The sequence below is a fragment of the Mustela lutreola genome, chromosome 7 (genome assembly GCF_030435805.1).
Source record: "Mustela lutreola isolate mMusLut2 chromosome 7, mMusLut2.pri, whole genome shotgun sequence".
In the NCBI taxonomy this organism is placed as follows: domain Eukaryota; kingdom Metazoa; phylum Chordata; class Mammalia; order Carnivora; family Mustelidae; genus Mustela; species Mustela lutreola.
This window is the reverse complement of record NC_081296.1, coordinates 38,194,638-38,213,875: the sequence shown is the minus strand read 5'-3', so window position 1 is coordinate 38,213,875 and position 19,238 is coordinate 38,194,638. Positions and strand designations below refer to the sequence as shown.

Below are 19,238 nucleotides of genomic sequence, written 5' to 3'. Positions count from 1 at the left end.
AAATCATTTCTTTAAAATGTAGATTGAGATATTGAGAAATTATTGTAGATACCAACCTGATGATGGTATTATAGTTTTGTTTAGAAATGGGGATTTTTCTTTTATAGTGGAACTTCCTTAAAAACTTATGTATAAAATAAAGTAATACTGGGAATTTGCTTTCAGAGTAATTGGGGAAAGACATGGGTTGGGTTAGGATGTGGATGGAGCAGCACCAGCCATGAGTTGGTAATTGTCGAAGCTATATGACAGGTGCATAGGGTTTATTGTTATTTTCTCTGTAGTAAAGAGTTAGAGAACATAGGGTTTAATGTCAAACTGCCTAGGTTCAAAATCCAGATCTGTTGCTAAGTTTTGTGACCCTATGGAGCTACTTAGACTCTCTCTGTGTGTTAGTGTCCTTGTCTATAAAATGGAAATAATATAATAATACCTAGATAATAGGGTTGTTGTGGGAAATAATGATAATAAGTTGAAAATATTTGTGAATGTTACCCATTATGGTACACTAAATATGTAAACTAAAATCCTGAAGTTGCTGTTGGTTAGAGATCTTGGTGTGTTTAGGAATAGTTAAGTTGAGTTTCTTGTTTAGTGTAGGAGCAGACTGAAACCCATGGCCATCAAATGTCTACTGGTAGAACCAGAACCAGAACTCAGCTAGAAGTCTCTTGACTTCAGTCATTGTAGTGGCTTCACAGTAAATCATTACTGAATAATATTCAAATAAACTTAAGTATCTGATCTTAACATTTAGGATCAAAAATATATTAGTTTATAGAGGGTATTATGCTTAGCAAAGTAAGTCAATCGGAAAAAGATAGCTATCATAAGATCTCCCTGATATGAGGAAGTGGAGCTGCAACGTGGGTGGTTTGAGGGGTAGGAAAAGAATAAATAAAACAAAATGGGCTCAGGAGGAAGACAAACCATAAGAGACCCTTAATCTCACAAAACAAACTGAGGGTGGCCGAGGGGAGGGGAGAGAAAGAGGGTGGTAGGGTTATGGACATTGGGGAGGGCATGTGCTATGGTGAGTGCTGTGAAGTGTGTAAACCTGGCAATTCACAGACCTGTACCCCTGGGGCTAATAATACATTATATATTTATTAAAAAATTTAAAAATTAAAAATATATACGTATTAGTTTTTTCCTGCTTCTAAAATGTATTGCACTTCAAATGAAAACTCAAGTTTGTTCTTGTTTGTCTGTTTTCTTTGAGAAGGAACAGATATATGTGAACAAAGATGAGTCTAAATTCTTCTCGTATTAAAGAAAACTTAATGAACAATGTTTAGGGAAATTTTGAGGAAATAAAGGAATAAAAGGAGAGTACTTGTTCTACCAAATATATAAAAATATATAGTTATAGTCGTTAAGTTTGTGGTTCTGGTGCAGGAATAGACAGATCAGTGAAACCACTTAGTATCCAGAAATAACTCACGTTCATGAGTACTAGGATTTTAATATTAAAACTACCTCAAGGGGTGCCTGGGTGGCTCAGTCAGTTGGGCGGCTGCCTTCAGCTCAGGTCTTAATTCTGGGTCTGGGGATTGAGCCCCACATCAAGCCCCGTGTCAGGCTCTCTGCTCAGTGGGAGGCCTGCTTCTCCCTCTCCCTCTGTCTACTTGTGCTCTCTGTCTCCTTCAGATAAATAAATACGATCTAAAAAAAACAAAACCTACTTCAAATCAGGTACTCTTATTGGGACTACTGAGGTTGTTGCCATTTAGAAAAATGTAAAGCTGGATATTTAGTAATGTCCAGATTATCTCATTGACATGCTACAAGAAAATGCAAGTGAATATTTTTATAGTATGGAAGCAGGGAAAACCTTTGGAGTAAGAATAATAAAATATAGGTGCTAAGAAAAATGGGAGGACTGATAAATTTTACCACATACAAATTGAAAACTTTGGTAGAGTGTGTACTTTAAGTAAAAGACAAAAGAAGAAACAGAAGAAATACTGGCAGCATAATGAGACCTACTCTATTAGTCCAGGGCTGGGCAGGAGCCAGAAATCACACCAGGAATTTGAACAAGGACAGTTTAATATCAAGAATTATTAACTAGTAAAAGTGTTTTAACTACTAAAAAGGACAAAATAGGACTCTAAAGAATACAGAAATAGTAAATATAAGGATCAGATACTACCTCAAGAGCCAAAGGAGGGAATGTGAACAGACTGGGATGAGGGCCTCCCTGTTTGAGGTTGCAGTTCACACCTTGGAGAGGACATAGTTCCTACCAGAGGACACAGCCATGGGCCAGGCTGGTCCACAGATTTCCTTCTGGATTCCACAGACCTGAGCGCATGTGTGGAAAGTTACCCACTGGGGTGCCACGGACTGACTGATGATGAGCAGCAAGTTAACTTCTTAAGATTAAACATTCTTTCACTCCTTTGGCTCCTCCCACTTCCTGGGGTTCTACACACTTGCTATACTCTAGCTCTTCATTAGCCCAAATTATAAAGCTTCTCTGGACCTCTTCCCAGGACCTGCCCCACTCTAGCCAGTGTCGTAGGCAAGAAAATGAAAAAAAGAGGAAAGCAGATTGGAAAGGAAGAAATGAAACTATCTCTATTCACAGACACCATGATTGTTTATGGAGGTAATCCCACAATTGTCTGTAAAAAGCTGCTAGAACTGATGAGTCAGTTTAGCATGAGCATAGGGTAAAAAGTTAATATATGTAAATCATTTCACCTCTACGTGTTAGCAGTGGACAACTGGAAACTTAAAAAAAAAAAATTAAGTACCACTTAACAGTGGCATCCAAAAATGTGAAATACAGAAACACAATAAAGTATGAACAAAATTTGTATATTGGAAACTATGAAACAATGATGGGAGAAACTACAGAATGAAATAAATGGAGAATTAACCCATGTTCAGGATAAGACTGACTCAGTATTGTTAAAATGTCAAGTTGTAACAAGTACAACATAATCCCAATCAAAATCCCAGCAGGCTAAGCACGTTTTAGCTCAACTATTGCTGCCTTGTGATACAGGGAGGCTTATTTGAAACTTTGAAAGGGGGATCAGTGAGACCACTTGTCAAGGAAGTCCTATAGGAAATTACAACATTTAGTGGGAGTTTAGACTAGATGATCTGCTCTTACTCTTCTAACTCAAAGTCTTACTCTGTGATTTATAAGTCAGTGTTTTACAACTTTGGAGCAAGAAGAAAGAGAAATACTGAAATATTTAGTCTTTTCAAGCATATTTAGCTTTTCCCCAAAGATCCTGTCACTCTTTCACCCTTAAACACTATTACATGCGATGAGGGATGTTACAAATGGAGGGTGTTACATGACTGAATTCTATAAGGCCTCTAATGTGACATTTGTATGCCTTTTTTTAAAAGTTGTTGTTGTTATTTATCAAGCTGATTGAAAAGAAAAATAATGTCAGCTTACTCATTTTTTAAAATTTTGCTTATGGTTCTTCCAAAATGATAGAAGTCTTAGGGAAGTAGTCTTTTAATATTCATTTTTAGACAGCTTAGAATATTCATTTTGTCAATTTCTTTAACATAGTCAATCTAGCAAATATTTACCAACAAGGAAAATCAGAAATCAGAATTATTCTTCCAGCTAATTGTACCAGAATATCAATTCTTAAAGATACTATGTTCCTATCATATATTTTAAATTTTTTAAAAAAAATTTTATTTTAAATAGGCTCCACACCCAGTGTGGGGCTTGAACTCATGACTGAGATGAAGAGTTGCATGCTCTACTAACAGAGCCAGCCAGGTACCCCCTGATATATATTTTAAATATATATTTGTTATATGCTTTGGTAAAAATATCTGAAAGACTTAAATAATAAGTAAAAAACTTTTAAATTCTAGGATTTAAAAAATGCTTGAAATCTGAATAGCTATTTTTATTTTTATTAATATCCTAATTTCCTTTCTGTTTTAAAGCCCAACCCGAATTCCTGAAACAGCCTACTAATATATATGCTCATGAATCAATGGATATTGTATTTGAATGTGAAGTGACTGGGAAACCAACTCCAACTGTGAAGTGGGTGAAGAATGGGGATATGGTTATCCCAAGTGATTACTTTAAGATTGTAGTAAGTATTTTTCAAAGGACACTTATCTCTGAAAACTTTAAATGTCTTTAAATATAATCACTAAGAGATCTGTTGTCTTATATATACCAGATTATGCACTACAGATGAAGACAAGAAAATACACATAGAATGTAATCTCTTCATTAGCTGATGAGAAAGCTGAGCCTAGACGTATTTTGGTAGATTATATAAGATCACATAGCTAGTTAGTAGTTGAACTAAGCCTGATGTCCAGAGCTCCTGACCAACAGTCTGGTATTCCAACTCAAACATGCTAGTACTCTTATTAAACACCGTTGTCACTATTTTCTTGGTAATGATTACTCTATGTGTGCACCAGTTATCTTCATAGCTCTCCATTCAAAGAACAGATATCATACACTGATGCTCAGGCCTTTCAAAAGAAGTGTGACCTAGGGTTGGACGATTGTTGTGACAGTAGATAAAAAGATTCTAAAGAAGTAAATAATATTAAATGTTTAAGAACGTTCAGCCATTATTGTTTTCTTATTTGAGATATGGTTAAATCCTTAGTAATCCTTATTATTATCATTATCTAAATGCTAGTAATAAAATTATCTAAGTTTTGGTAATAAGGATTAATGTTTTAAGGTGTATACATGGCATTCATTGAAATAATCAGAAGTAATTATGGTTGTTACTGATGTAATGTCTTATAAATTTTTCATATAAGTAATTCATTCTTAGGAATATATTTTCAATTATAAAATGCATAATCTCATGTTACAAAAAGTAATTCACAAGTATATTTAACTAATTGAAAAGCAATGTGTTACAGCTAAATGAGCATTTTTACTCTTACCAGTTTCATATTCTTAAAAGTTTTAAAACTATATTAATAACAATATTTGACATTTATATAGTAATTTATAATATAAGGGAAGCTTGTATATATGCATCCTCATTTGACTTCTTGTAGACTAGTCTGTTCGAACTAATGATATTAGAGATAATTTTAAGAAGATACCTTGAATTCACAAATTCAGACTTTTACTATGGTCATGTGTGGTATTGTATGTCAGATACTTTTCCAACTAAACGTGTAAGTCTACAAACACCGAGGGTAGTACTTTCCATAAGGATTAAGTTCTTAATTGGTTGTGTTTCCTGTTCTAGTCAGTTAAATCAGTACCTTTTCAATAAAATTGAGTTTAACAGGTACATAGATAATGCTCAGTAGCTGAATCATACAATTTTACTTACTTTTTCTCCCTAGAAAGAGCATATCCTTGAGATTTTGGACTAATGTTCATCAGTCGAATCATAAAATTTTATTTATGTTTTTCTTTCTCAGAAGGAACATAATCTTCAAGTTTTGGGGCTGGTGAAATCAGATGAAGGGTTCTATCAATGCATTGCTGAGAATGATGTTGGAAATGCACAAGCTGGAGCCCAACTGATAATCCTTGAACATGGTAAGAGGGGCTGAAATAGTAAAATGAAAGAGGCTGACTGTGTTTGAGGAACTCGTATCTATCACAGTACTCTAGGATACCTCATGAGTAATAACCTCTTTCTAAAGACCAGGATATGGCATAGCTAAGAGGAAAAGAAAGCCATCTAAGTATTTACTGTTGCTTAAAATGATATAGAAACACAATTTTGGATAATATTGAAAAGAAGAACTGAACTGTTGCAGTCTTACAGAAATAAATGTTCTTCATATTTCAGTCATTTTAATCCCACAAATATATTTTTGCTCTATTAAAATAGAAAAACTTAAAGTACTTTTTGTTTTGCATTGAATTTTTCCAAAATAAAAATAACATGCCTTTTCTAATTATCACATATTTTAAAATGCTTATTATGAATTCAGACAACATTGAAAAATAAAAAAGCAGGGGAAAGCCATAGCCTTTATCCGTCAGAGTCTGTTCTGGGGAAATCACACAATAATTTGAACAGATAATCTTGAATATAAAGAACTATTAACTGTAACAGGATTAGAGTATCAAGGGGTTGGCTGGCAAGAAGTAGAGACAACTCTGGTGAACATAAGAATGGCAGATATAGGGGCGCCTGGGTGGCTAAGTGGGTTGGGCCTCTGCCTTCAGCTTGGGTCATGATCTCAGGTCCTGGGATCAAGCCTCGCATCAGGCTCTCTGCTTAGCGGGGGTCCTGCTTCCCTCTCTCTCTCTGCCTGCCTTTCTGCCTACTTGTGATCTCTCTCTGTGTCTAATAGATAAATAAAATCTTTATTAAAAAAAAAAAAAGAATGGCAAATATAGAGAGAAGTCACAAGCTGTAAGTCTGAGAGAGAGAGCATTAAGTTCCTCAGGACTGAAATCCAGACTGTGTTGGAGAGGGTGTGGCCATGTTTTACTGGACAACAGAGAAGTTGCTATGCTGTTGGAAACCTGCTCAAAATCCAGGGTCTGGTATGAACAACCAGTCACAAGGAGGTGTCTCCTTGAAGGCATTTGGCTACAAAACCACCAGAGGGTTGGGTATTGGGAGAAGCTTCTCTCCAGCTCATAAAATTTAAAACATACATCCTCTGCAAAGATAAGATAGATAAAGGGCCCATCTTTATTTCTGCAGAGCAGACAATAAGGGATGGATTTGGAATTGAGGGGCAGTAAATTGATAATGGCACATGCTCCAAACTCTGGTTCCTAAGAGCACTACATATGAACATGCACTGATGTGTGTGTGGTTTGATGATGCATTTTCTTGCAAGTGTGCTGTGAACATCTTGTCATGTCAGTAAATACATAGATCTGTATCAGCTTTTCCATCACTGAACAGTATATTTGCACTTTGTTTTATGTGATTCCCTGTTGCTTAACATTTAAATTGTTTCCTATGTTTTACTGTTATGAACGATGTTATGCTGAACTTCTTTTTATCATTATTTTCTCATATTTAATTACTAGAAGTTGAGTTGGTGGATAGTCTGTGTCCCATTGATAAGGATACCTGTTGGATGTATTTTTTATTTATTTTAACAAGAAGAGTACTTTTCTTTTGTGCAGTTCTCAAGAACATGAAAAAATCATGCTTTAGACATGAAGTCTGGTGTCTGAGTCAAATAAAGTTCATGTTCCAGTTCGGCCCCAGCTATATATAGCCTAGCTGCAGAAGCTCATTGGTGCAGATAGTGCCTACTCTGGCTTTCCACTAAGATAACATTTTTGGTTTATAAGCTCTTTCTTGAAAATGTATCTAAACATTTTGGTTTATAAGTTCTTTCTTGAAAATGTATATAAAAAAAAAAAAAGAAAATGTATATAAAAAGGAATAAAATACTAGAACTGTTCTTTTTTCTTCTTATGTTTATGATTATACCTTTCCCTATTTATTGAAAAATATTTATAGAAACTTGTCACTTTTTCTTCTTGGCAAATGCCTGAATACGATTGCCAAATCAGGCACTACAGTAGATAGGATTCCTCCTTTTTTTTTTTTTTTTTTTTTTAGGATTTTTAGGATTAGGATTTAGGATTTTCCTTGGTAAAATTTGTAGATCTCCTGGGGTGATTTACATAGATAAATAAAGGAATTTCAGTGTATGTGTGTTTGGGATTACCATTATAGATTTAACTCTAATATTATAAATGGTTGGCTATGCAAGGAGATCTCTAAACTAATCCTAATTGGATTTTTGTCTGAGAATGTTTGGATCACATAATTATAGTTGCAGTATGTGTTTTTTTTTTCTTATCCTTTTTGAGACAACATTTCAAAAATAGACATTTTGGGGTTGGCAGAAGTTTTTGGTAACTCTGTCAGGGATGAATTAAGAATGTGTAGATTGTAACAGAGTCATTTTACTAATGTTGCTGTTTTTATTTTATTTTATTTTTATTTTTTTTTTAAAGATTTTATTTATTTATTTGTCAGAGAGAGAGAGCGAGCGAGAGCGAGCACAGGCAGACAGAGTGGAAGGCAGAGTCAGAGGGAGAAGCAGGCTCCCTGCGGAGCAAGGAGCCCGATGTGGGACTCGATCCCAGGACGCTGGGATCATGACCTGAGCCGAAGGCAGCTGCTTAACCAACTGAGCCACCCAGGCGTCCCTAATGTTGCTGTTTTAATTTGCAAAATAAATATTTATGTGGGAAAGCTAAAAGGGAATATAACAGTTTATAAGCTCTGATCTCTGTCTTTCTGGAGTTTATAATATTGTAAAGGATATAAGAGATGTGTACAATCTAATACCCAGTCCATAATAAGTTTTATTCTTATAATACAAATAAGGCAGCATACAGTTTGGGAGAGAGGAATTCTCTTTGTGTGATCAGGGCAGTTTTTTCATAGAAAGTGTAATCCCTTTTGTAACAGACCTTGTTACCTTGAAGGATAAGATTTCCAGGTGTTAAAAAAAGGGTTTGGATCCGTATGGAAATAGAACACTATTTAGGAAGTTAGCCTGTGAAGGCTGAATGGGATCAAATTGTTCATGGCCTTGATTGTAAAGAGTCAAATACAATACTGTAGTAAGGCAATCTGATGATAAAGGCAGGTTTAATTAGAAGAAGTTCATTTGACAGGCATGTGGGTGGCTCAGTTAGTTAAGTGTCCAACTCTTAGTTTCAACTCAGGTCATAATCTCAGGGTTGTGAGAGCAACCCCCACGTCAGGTTCCTCGGGAGTCTGCTTGAGATTCCCTCTCTCCCTCTGCCTGCCCACCCTGCTTGTGCTAACCCATCAGTATAACACTAACTGGAATTAAAATAAAAAGTCAAAAAAATAAAAATACAATTATTACACACACACACACACACACAAACAAACAAAAGAAGGCAGACTGGAAGAGGCAGCTAGTTGAAGGAATATTGTTACAAGAACCATTGTGAGGTAATTAATTATACTAGAAAAATAGAAAGGATTCTAATAAGATACTAGTGATTTATCTAATCCAGACTTTATGGACTGATTAAATATTAAGCACTGTTATAGAGAAGTCAGGGAAACTTGGCAGGTTTTCTCTGGTTGACTGGAAGAGTGGTAATGCCTTTCCAGAACAGAAAAGGGAGGTGAATTGAAGGGGAGGGGGCTTCTACTCATGTAAAGAGTGAGCACAGAACATCCCACTCTTACCTACAATGACAAGCTGGATGATCTGCAAAACCCTAATTTCTCTGAACCCATAAGAGAGCTCAGATTGCAAAGCAGCCAAGTAACATAAATTTGAAAGACTTGCAGACCTCATTGCCCCAGAGAATGGGTCATTAATTTGACCTTTGGCAGATCATGAGAGAAAGAAATGGCTGACATAAAAGTGGGTAAGAAAAAATCAACTAACGTTTTAACTGATTGGTAAAGACTCTGTATGAACTAGTTTGGAGTACCGGCGGGCCCCAGATGAAAGGGAAATTCATACATGCTTGCAAATGCATTTCCCAGGAATTCCACAGAATATTCACTGTGAAAACTGGTGGCAAGGCAGAAACTTGAGAAGTCATTTTGGTGGTGAAGAGGTGAAAGAGGTAATTTATGGTACCTGGGAGATAGGTGCAAAGGCCCTCTCATTTATTCAGACTCCTTTAAGCCTCAAACCAGTGAGGGAGGACAGAAAGCCTTACTTCATAAGTTTCTGGGAGCGAATTAGAAGCAGACCTTTCTGTTTCTGGAGGGAAGAATCCTCTGGTACATAGGGCCTATCTAATATTGAGGCTGGACAGGGACAACTGAAGATCCTATTTGCCTTATCACCAAGTAACAGACAAAAGCTTTTATGGCTGCGGAGAGGTCAAGAATATAGATCCCTATGTGGTAGAGGTACCCAGAAATGGTTGAAAGCTGAGAGGAAAACAGATAAATTGAGAAAAGCAAAAATAAAAATTATGGCAGATATTTTATCAGAAATGGTGTAAGCCAGAAGACAATGGAGCAGTACTTCTAAAGTCCTAAAAGGAAGAAAAAAAAAGTCAACCCAAATAATATAACCAACAAAAATATCTTTCAGAAATGAATGTGAAATAGAGAACTTTTCAGAACAAGAGCTGAGAAAATTAAATGACAGCAGACCTGTACTGCAACAAATATAAATTTCTTTAGGCAGAAGTAGTGTGATACCTGACAGAAACTTGCAGGTCTTCACAAAGAAACAAACAGGCCAGAATGGTTTAAAAACAAAAAAGTAAATGTAAAAGTTTTTCTTATTTTCATCACTTTAAGAGATAATTTATTATCTAAACAGGAGAGCACCAGCCTTTTCAGCAAAGGGCTAGACAGTATATGTTTTAGCTACTCGACTCTGCCCTTGTACTGTCAGATCAGCCATATAAATCAAAATACCTTGTTCCTGGAAAACTTTATTTGCAGAAAAGAGGGGGCATGTCCTTATTTGCTGATCTCTGATCTAAGGAAAAATAGCTTATATCATATGAAAATTAAAATATATGATAAAACAGTGAAGTTTTTAATGAAAACTTTTTAACAAAAAATTACTGTAGAATTGAAAATAGTTTATAACAAATATAAAAATATTAACTATCAGTATAATAGTTTCTCAGTATAAATATAGAAAAATATATATAAAGTAGAAAATTAGTTTATAACATACAAAATTAAAATATATGACAAAACTGAAGTTTTTAACAAAAACTTTTTTTATTATGTTCAGTTTGCCAGCATATAGTACATCATTATTTTAACAAAAACTTTTTTTAATAACAAAAAAATTATAGTTGAGTTGAAAATAAAACTTTTAAGATCCTTATATTATAGATCATAATATTATATGAAGTAGACTGTGATCATTTAAAAATGCATATCATAAAACTTAGGAGACCTACTAAAAAGCACAGAAAGATTTAGCTAATAAGTGAATAGTGGAAATACAGTGGAATCTTAAGAATTAATCTAAAAGAAGTAAGGAAAAGAGAAAAAAGGACAAAGAATAAATGGAACAAATAAAAACTAACAAGATAGTAGATTTGAATCTATATCTTTTATTGCATTAAATGTAAATCACTTAGGCCTTAAGTCTCAGACATTTAATAGCACTTAAATCATCCAAAGTATATTCTTTGACTTCAGTGGCATTAAACTAAAACTCCGTAAAAGATATTGGAAAATCCTCAAATATTTGGGAATTAAACAGCCTTCTGAATAATGCACAAGTCAAAGAAACAAGTCACAGGAAATTAACAGCTATTTTGAATTGAATAAAAAAGGAAATACAACTTACTAAAATTTGTAGAATGCAGTTAAAAGTAGTGTTTTGAAGGAAACATACATTTATTTATTTATTTATTTATTTATTTATAGATTTATTTATCTGAGGCAGGGAGAGAGAGTGCACAAGAGTGGCAAGGACAGAGTGAGAGGGAGCAAGAATCCCAAGCAGACTCTGTGCTGAGCATGGACCCTGAGATCATGACCTTAACCAAAACAGTCACGTGCTTAACCAACTGCACCCCCCCCCCAGGTTCCTTCCCTTGAAGGAAGCTTATAAAAGCTAGATAAAAAGAGCAAATTAAATCCAAAGCATTCAGAAGAAGAAAATGATGAGAAATAAATGAAATGGAAAACAGTAAATGAAACCAAGAGTTGGTCTTTTGAAAAGATCAATTTAATTGGAATATGTTTAACCACACTGATAAAGAAAAACAAAAAACTACCAAAATCAAGAATGAAAGGGAGGATATCATTACAGATCCTATAGACTTTAATACAAGTGAATATTAGAACAACTTTATGCCCATAAGTTTGGTGTTTTTTTTTTATGCCCATAAGTTTTATTTTTTTTTATTATTTTTTTAATATTTTATTTATTTGACAGAGATCACAAGTAGGCACAGAAAGAGAGAGAAGAGAGAGAGAGAGAGAGAGGAGGAAGCAGGCTCCCCGACGAGCAGAGAGCCCAATGCGGGACTCAATCCCAGAACTCTGAGATCATGACCTGAGCCGAAGGCAGAGGCTTAACCCACTGAGCCACCCAGGCGCCCCATATGCCCATAAGTTTTAAAAAGAAGATAATAGAGCTGGTTTGCTCAGGACATAAAGCATCAGTTTAAGATGTGCTCAGTTTAGGTTATAATAGAAAGCTAGATAAAAACATCTAGAATCAGAGGGAAGTTCGTGTCAGAAGGTCAGGAAAGAGGTTGAAGAAGAAAACAACAGACTTTGATTTTGATAGATTTTAAGAGTTTTAACCAAACTCTTGCTACAAATTAAGGCAGCTTAATATTTTATTTTCTTGTATGTAGAAAATATCGTGTCCCCAATTTTTATGTGGTAGTCTTTTACACAATTGTAAATTAAAACTCCTTAACCTCTCTTTTGTAAATGGAGTTAAAAGGGATCATATATTATCTAGTCTAATTTCTCTGCCTCATATGATTGTCTTAGCTAGAATTCATCCCTGCATCCTGTCTTGAAGATCTGCATGGATACCATTGCTATAATCTTTGGATAAGTTTTTTGCCATGTATTATTTTCCTTAATGGTCAAAAAATTCATTCTTGTTTCTGCCTTCAATCATCATAGTTTTCTATGGACTTCCATCTCAACCTCTTATTTTATATCTACTTAAAGATAATGTTTATTCCCTTATTTTTTCCTTCTTACCGTTTCCAGATATTTAAATTATTTCTAATAGAACCTCTTCTGTCCTGCTGATTTAAAAAAATCTTCTGTTTAATCCCATTCTTGGGCATATCGAAAAAATATGGTGGCTTGTAAGAATCTGGGAAAAGAAACTTATATAACAGAAATAGCACTTTATAATATTTGAATGTGTGAAAAAGTAGAATCACAAATCCATGTGGACTGAAAGATTCCTACATTACATGATATGTGGAAAATTGATAATTTGTAAAGAATTAAATTATGGGGGCACCTGGGTGGCTCAGTGGGTTAAAGCCTCTGCCTTCAGCTCAGGTCATGATCCCAGGGGCCTAGGATCAAGCCTCACCTTGGGCTCTCTGCTCAGCATGGAGCCTGCTTCCTCTTCTCTCTCTGCCTGCCTGTCTGCCTACTTGTGATCTCTGTCAAATAAATAAAAATAAAATCTTTAAAAAAAAGAAATTATGTATTACCAAGCTGTCAAAGAGTTAAATTTTTAATTGAATCCATAAAAATGTTGAAAGATGGTAGAAGAGTATTGCCACTTTTACATATGAAAGAAGTAAGAGAGGATACACATGGAAAATTAGTATTTTAGGGTATAAAAAATTTAATTCTTCTGTAAATGGAGTATGATAAATATCTTAACTAAATTAAAGAGGAGATAAGGTAGGGAAAAAATTTAATATTCTGAATATATAAATGTGCACACAAATGGATATGATAAAATAACATAAGAATACAGTTCACAACAAGCAAAGATAATTTCTAAATGTTCCATTTCACAATCAGAGATACAAGATTAAGGCAGTGAGATGTCATTTTTGCCTAATGAAGATTTTATCTTTTTATGAACACTACTTTGTATGGGTGGTTAGGGTGTGGGGCTGTTCCTTTCTTTCACTCAGTAAAAAAATATGAATTATTACATCATTTACTAAAAACCCTTTTGACATTTATGTGTTAAAAATTACTCAATCTATTAATCTTTTTTTTTTTTAAAGATTTTATTTATTTGCCAGAGAGAGAGAGAGAGTGTGTACATACAAGCAGGCAGAGAGGCAGGCAGAGGCAGCAAGAGAAGCAGGTTCCCTGCCGAGCAAGGAGCGCGATGCGGGACTCAATCCCATGACCCCGGGATCATGACCTGAGCCAAAGGAGTGGCTTAACCCACTGAGCCACCCAGGCGTCCCTCAATCTATTAATCTTTGGGGATTTTTTTCTAAGGAAAAAAGTCAAAATTTGGACAGACTGTTGATATCAGCATTTGTAATTTAAAAAGAAGAAGGAATAAATATAGAAATAATAGGAAGGGACTTACTTGTCCCCAAATAGAGGAAATAGTTAAATAATTATAATATAACATTGTGATGGAAAAGTTATTTGGCTGTTAAAATTTGGCCATTAAAAAGTCACTTATTTGAACACCCTTTAATGGTATCAGATTTTCAGGATATAATGTCAAGTAGAGAAGTAAAATACAAAGCTATATATACAGATAATCTGAATTTAGTTTAAAAAATTATATATGCACATTAAGACATTCCCATACCAAAATGCTAACAGTGGTTCTCTTTGCATACTAATGTTTTTTTCAATTTTCTAAAATAATCATATATTCCTTTTATAATCGGTAAAAGTTTTTTCTTAACTTAATACTAAAACTACCTTTCAGTGCCTTAATTTAGAAAATACACCAAACATAATTTTAAGGACTTCCTCCCAAAAGCATCACAGCTGGAAGAATTACAAACGCTTCCCTTTGTAAGAGTTGGGTTGTATTACAGGAAGTAAACAGAGCAGTTTCCAGAACTCACTGCTACCCCGGATTTGGTGGGACAAGTTCGTGAGGCATGAGCAGCCTGAGGGAGGAAGGATGGAAACCTGGCCTACTTTGAGCCCCTTTCCCTTTGCATTCACTACCATTGTGAATCTTCAAGAGTAAAATAGAATGTGTGTGTATAGCTTCCCCAGATCTGTTTGACCATGGAACTTGTCTTTTTTTAAGTAGATCCACTAAAATCTTAAAGAGCACAGTTTGGGAAACACTGATGTAGAGATATTCAAAGGAGGATGGATAAAATAGAGGTTGGCAAATAGTGGCCTCTCTCTCTCTATGTATATATACACACACATACACACACACACACATATTATATGTAATACACATATTAATATGTATATATTAGATGCATTAAATAATGTATATAATATATAATTTATATGTAATATAACACATGTAATATATGTAATACATATAAATAGTATATTTATATTAAATATATACTACTGTATATATTTATATATATTATATGCTATATATTTATTTATTTACCTTTATTTATGGTAAAGTTTTATTGAGACACAGCCACACTTGTTTACTGATTGTCTGTGTCTGATCTGTAGTTGTTTTCACACTACAGTGGCAGAGATGAGTATTTAGACAGAAATCATATGGCCCACCAAGCCTGAAATATTTGCTCCGGCCCTTTACAGAAGGAGCTTGCCAGACACTGGCATAAGTGATAGGAATCTGTCAGCCCTGATAATTTGTGATCCTAAGTTATTTCTGGTCATCGGAAGTCTTTTCCAAGTAAAAGTTTTTAAATGGAAAAAAAGGGGGGATTGGGTGGAAAAAGGCAGAAGAGGGGCCAGGAGAATGACAAATACAAGGATAACAGGAGAAAGTGAGACTTGGTGTGTGAATAACTAGGAAATGTGCAGTGGTGACTGACTCCAAGGAGGAGTTGTTATCAGAACTACAGACCGCAGAGAGTTTGCTAGCTCATCTTTGTGGCTGACAGTAAATTATAGAAAGTGGAAAGAGAGGCACCTGGGTGGCTCAGTTAAGCCTCCAACTCTTGGTTTCAGCTCAGATCATGATCTCAGGGTTGTGAGATTGAGGCCCGAGTTGAGTCCTTTTTTTTTTTTTTTTTTAAGATTTTATTTATTTATTTGACACAGAGAGAGCACAAATAGGCAGAGCTGTAGACAGAGGGAGAAGGAGAAGCAGGCTCCCCACTGAACCGAGCAGAGCCTGATGTGGGGCTTGATTCCAGGACCCTAAGATAAAGGCAGACACTTAACTGACTGAGCCACCCAGGTGTGCCTCCCCACGGTTGGGTTCTGTGCTCAGTGAGGAGACTAATTGTACTTCTCCCTCACCCTTTATTCCTGCCCCCGCTCATGTGTGTGTCTCTCTCTTTCTCAAATAAATAAAATCTTAAAAAGTGGAAAGCAGTCTCTTGTGATGGTGTTTACCTTCATGCATCTGGTTTAAAAATAATATCGAAAGTATTTTAGCATCTTTGAGACCAAGTCTTATTTTTAGAGGGAATTTTCTGATTTCTAGTGAATATTGGCTATAAAACTGGGCATCAGCCTGCTGACTAGTACTTGGTTGTAAAAAGGTACTTTGGAGCACCCACAGTTCGCCCGTGATATAATTTGGATGGCATAGTTTTTAAGTTAATTATTACCTTTGAATATAAAATGAAGTTTTGTAATTATAGTTAAATAAAACACTGTTTTTAGTGTTTTATATAAGCAACAACACTAGGAAGCAAAATTTCTAATTGGAAAGTAGAATTTGAGTATGTTTCAAATGTACTTTCTCTTTATTCCTCCAGCTTTATTGAGATACAACCCACATTTATCATTGTGTATGTTTAAGGTGTACATATTATAAAATGTTTAGCACAGTAAGGTTAGTTAACACATTCTTTACCTCACATAATTTGTTACTGTAATGTTAACATGGTGAGTTCAACTCTCCTACAGCTTTTAGTTACACGGTACAGTATTGTTTGCTAGAGTCACATTCTATCCTCAGACCTTAGTCCTTTGTAAGTGGAAGTTTATACCCTTTGACCAGCATCTCCCGATTTCCCTCACCCTTCAGTCCCTTGTAATTGTTATTGTACTGTTTCTAGGATTTCAGTGTCACACACAACTTCTTTAAAATATTAAAAATGCTATTTCTAATATTTACTTTTATGCATTTCTAGGAATAGCAGCTTTTGATTTTAAAGATTTTGTAGTTTTTAAAATATTTAACAATAACAGTATTTTTATTTGCTGCCAGTTTAATTAATAGTATCTGTCACTTTGTGCTAAAATACTTTTATAATTGTCTACGGAATGATTTTTTTTAAGTATTGACATTCTAAATTACTGCAGTTAAGAGTAGTAAGAATTAAGTAAAATGTGTTTTGGCCATTAACCTTTTTTTAGTCTTTCCTCCTATCACTTTGAATTCAAAAATAGATTCCAGAATTATCTTGTAAGATTTAAATTTAAAAACACTAGAGTTTTTTCCTTGTACATTCATTCATATCAAGTCTGATATTTGGCAGTTTTTTATTTCCAGTAAGGGAAGATGGGCTGGTGAAAAGGGAGTAACACGAACTTGTTTTTAGTAAAGGAAGTTCATATTTTACCAACACATTAAATGACTCCTAGGATATTATGGCAGTGGTAGATAAGGGTACATATTGAGGTTTACTTTTTTTTTTTTTGACAGAAATATGTCCCCAAAATTCCATATAATAGCTAAGGTAAATATTGAATAATAGAAGTTCTGGAATAAGTGACTAATGGCCTGGCATGATCAAAAGTTGGCTAGGTATCAGGAAATCATTAGACCTTAGTGGAATATTTTAAGTCTCAAATACTAGAATGTGTGGTAGTTGGTGTTGATTTTATTTTAGTTTTTGGTGTTGATTTTAATCAAAGGATAAATTCTAATCAGTTATTTTGCTTTTTTGTAGCAGTAATTATAACTTTAAGAAAAGTTTTAACTCAAGACAGCTGTGATGAAATTTGACTTCTTAATCATGAATTCCATGGCTAGGAACTTTCTGTGATTGAAAATGCATCTAATGTCAATGCCTACGTTCTAATTCTCGTCTGCCCTTAACTTGCTGAGAGATTGGTTCCGGTATTGAAATGCTCTGATTTTTATTTTCTGTAAAATGAAGGATTTAGATTATATGATTTCCTTATCACTCAAATATTCTATTAAATGCAGCTGTTTCAGAAATATATGCGTTAGGGGATCCTGGGGACACAGTTGGTTAAGCATCTGCCTTCAGCTTGGGTCATGATCCCATCCAGGGATCAAGCCCCACATGAAGAGTTTCCTTGCTCAGTGGGAAGCCTGCTTCTCCCTTACCCTCAACCCCCCACTCATGCTTGCTCTCTCTAGTGCTTTCTCTCTGTCAAATAAATAAAATCTTTTTAAAAAATTAAAAAAAAAGAAATATATGCATTAAATATAAGATGAATTTCAGAATGTTTTTCCTGTCTACGTATTGAAACAGATACATTGTTTGCAGAAAGATAAAGGCATTTCCTTATCTGCCACAATGTGTGTAATGAAACAAACCTTACACTAGAGATCTGAATTATTGGCTTCATGTCCCAACCCCACTATGGATGAGGTAGTTAATCTCTCTGAGTATCATTTCCCTTATCTCTAAGTATAAACAGTAATCTCTGCACAGCACACCTCTGAGAGGCAAATAGAATAATAATGTTGACCTTTGAATGACCCAAGAGCACTGACCTCCCTGCACAATCAAAAATCTGTATATAATCTGATTCCCCCAAAACTTAACTAGTAATAACCTACTGTTGGCTGGAAGCCTTTATCAGTAAGGTAAATAATCAACTAACACATATTTTATACATATATGTATTTTAGACTATATTCTCAAAATAAAGTAAGCTAGAGCACAGAAACTGTTAAGAAAATAATGAGAGAAAATACACTCGTAGTACTATACTGTATTTATCAAAAAACAATTTGTGTGGAAGTGGATCTACACAGTTCAAATCCGTGTTGTTCAAGAGCCAACTATATATGTAAAACATTTTGTAAATTGTAGGTACTCTGTAACTCTAAGGTAATAGTAATTTGAAACAATGTACGACTGCAAAAGTAATGACTGGAATTTTAGTAGTCAACATTAAATTAAAATGAAGATAAAAAGTTTACTTCACAAAGCAAAGTTTGAGAACTTTTTCAAGTAGACAGCCGTAATCCATTTAATATTCATTTAGATCATTTGGGATTGCAAAACAAAAGAATCTTATGTGACCAGATTGTAAGGCATCTGAAGTGGCTTGCTTAAAACTAAACTTGCACAAAATAGTTTTAAATAAACATAACACATGGTCATTGTCAAAAATAAGATTGTGTAATTGACTGAAATAAAAGTAAATGTACCTTTTAACCCTTCCCTTAATCTAACTTTCTAGAGATAACCCTTGTTAACAAACATTATCCACACATTCATTGAGTATTTGTTGAACAAAATTCCATATGCTATGAGATTATATATTCATTGTGCTAAGTGGTGGGGATGAAATGGGCCTGAGTCTCGGCCCTCGTAGTGCTTATGTATAGGCAGACATTGAGCAAGTAAATAAATAAATAATTGTAGATTTTATGTCTACTTAAAAGAATGGGCTGATAAAGAATTATTGAGTTAAACAGGATAGGCAGAGAAGACCTTCCCTTTTTTTTCTTTTGACTGTGCCACCCAGGCACCTGGGGTCTTGTTTTATTTTTTATAATTACATATAATGTATTATTTGCCCCAGGGGTGC

The 19,238-nt window shown here is 34.6% G+C and overlaps 1 protein-coding gene across 8 annotated transcripts in view; it reads left to right on the top strand.

Annotated features, from left to right (window-relative positions):
* Positions 1-19,238, top strand: part of NEO1 (neogenin 1) — a 235,749-nt gene that overhangs the window by 122,232 nt on the left and 94,279 nt on the right. For all 8 annotated transcript variants that reach the window (XM_059180452.1, XM_059180451.1, XM_059180448.1 and 5 more), the window contains exons 6-7: positions 3,937-4,091; positions 5,407-5,527. In XM_059180452.1, coding sequence (XP_059036435.1) covers positions 3,937-4,091; positions 5,407-5,527 — 276 coding nt within the window. The remainder of the gene's footprint in view (positions 1-3,936; positions 4,092-5,406; positions 5,528-19,238) is intronic.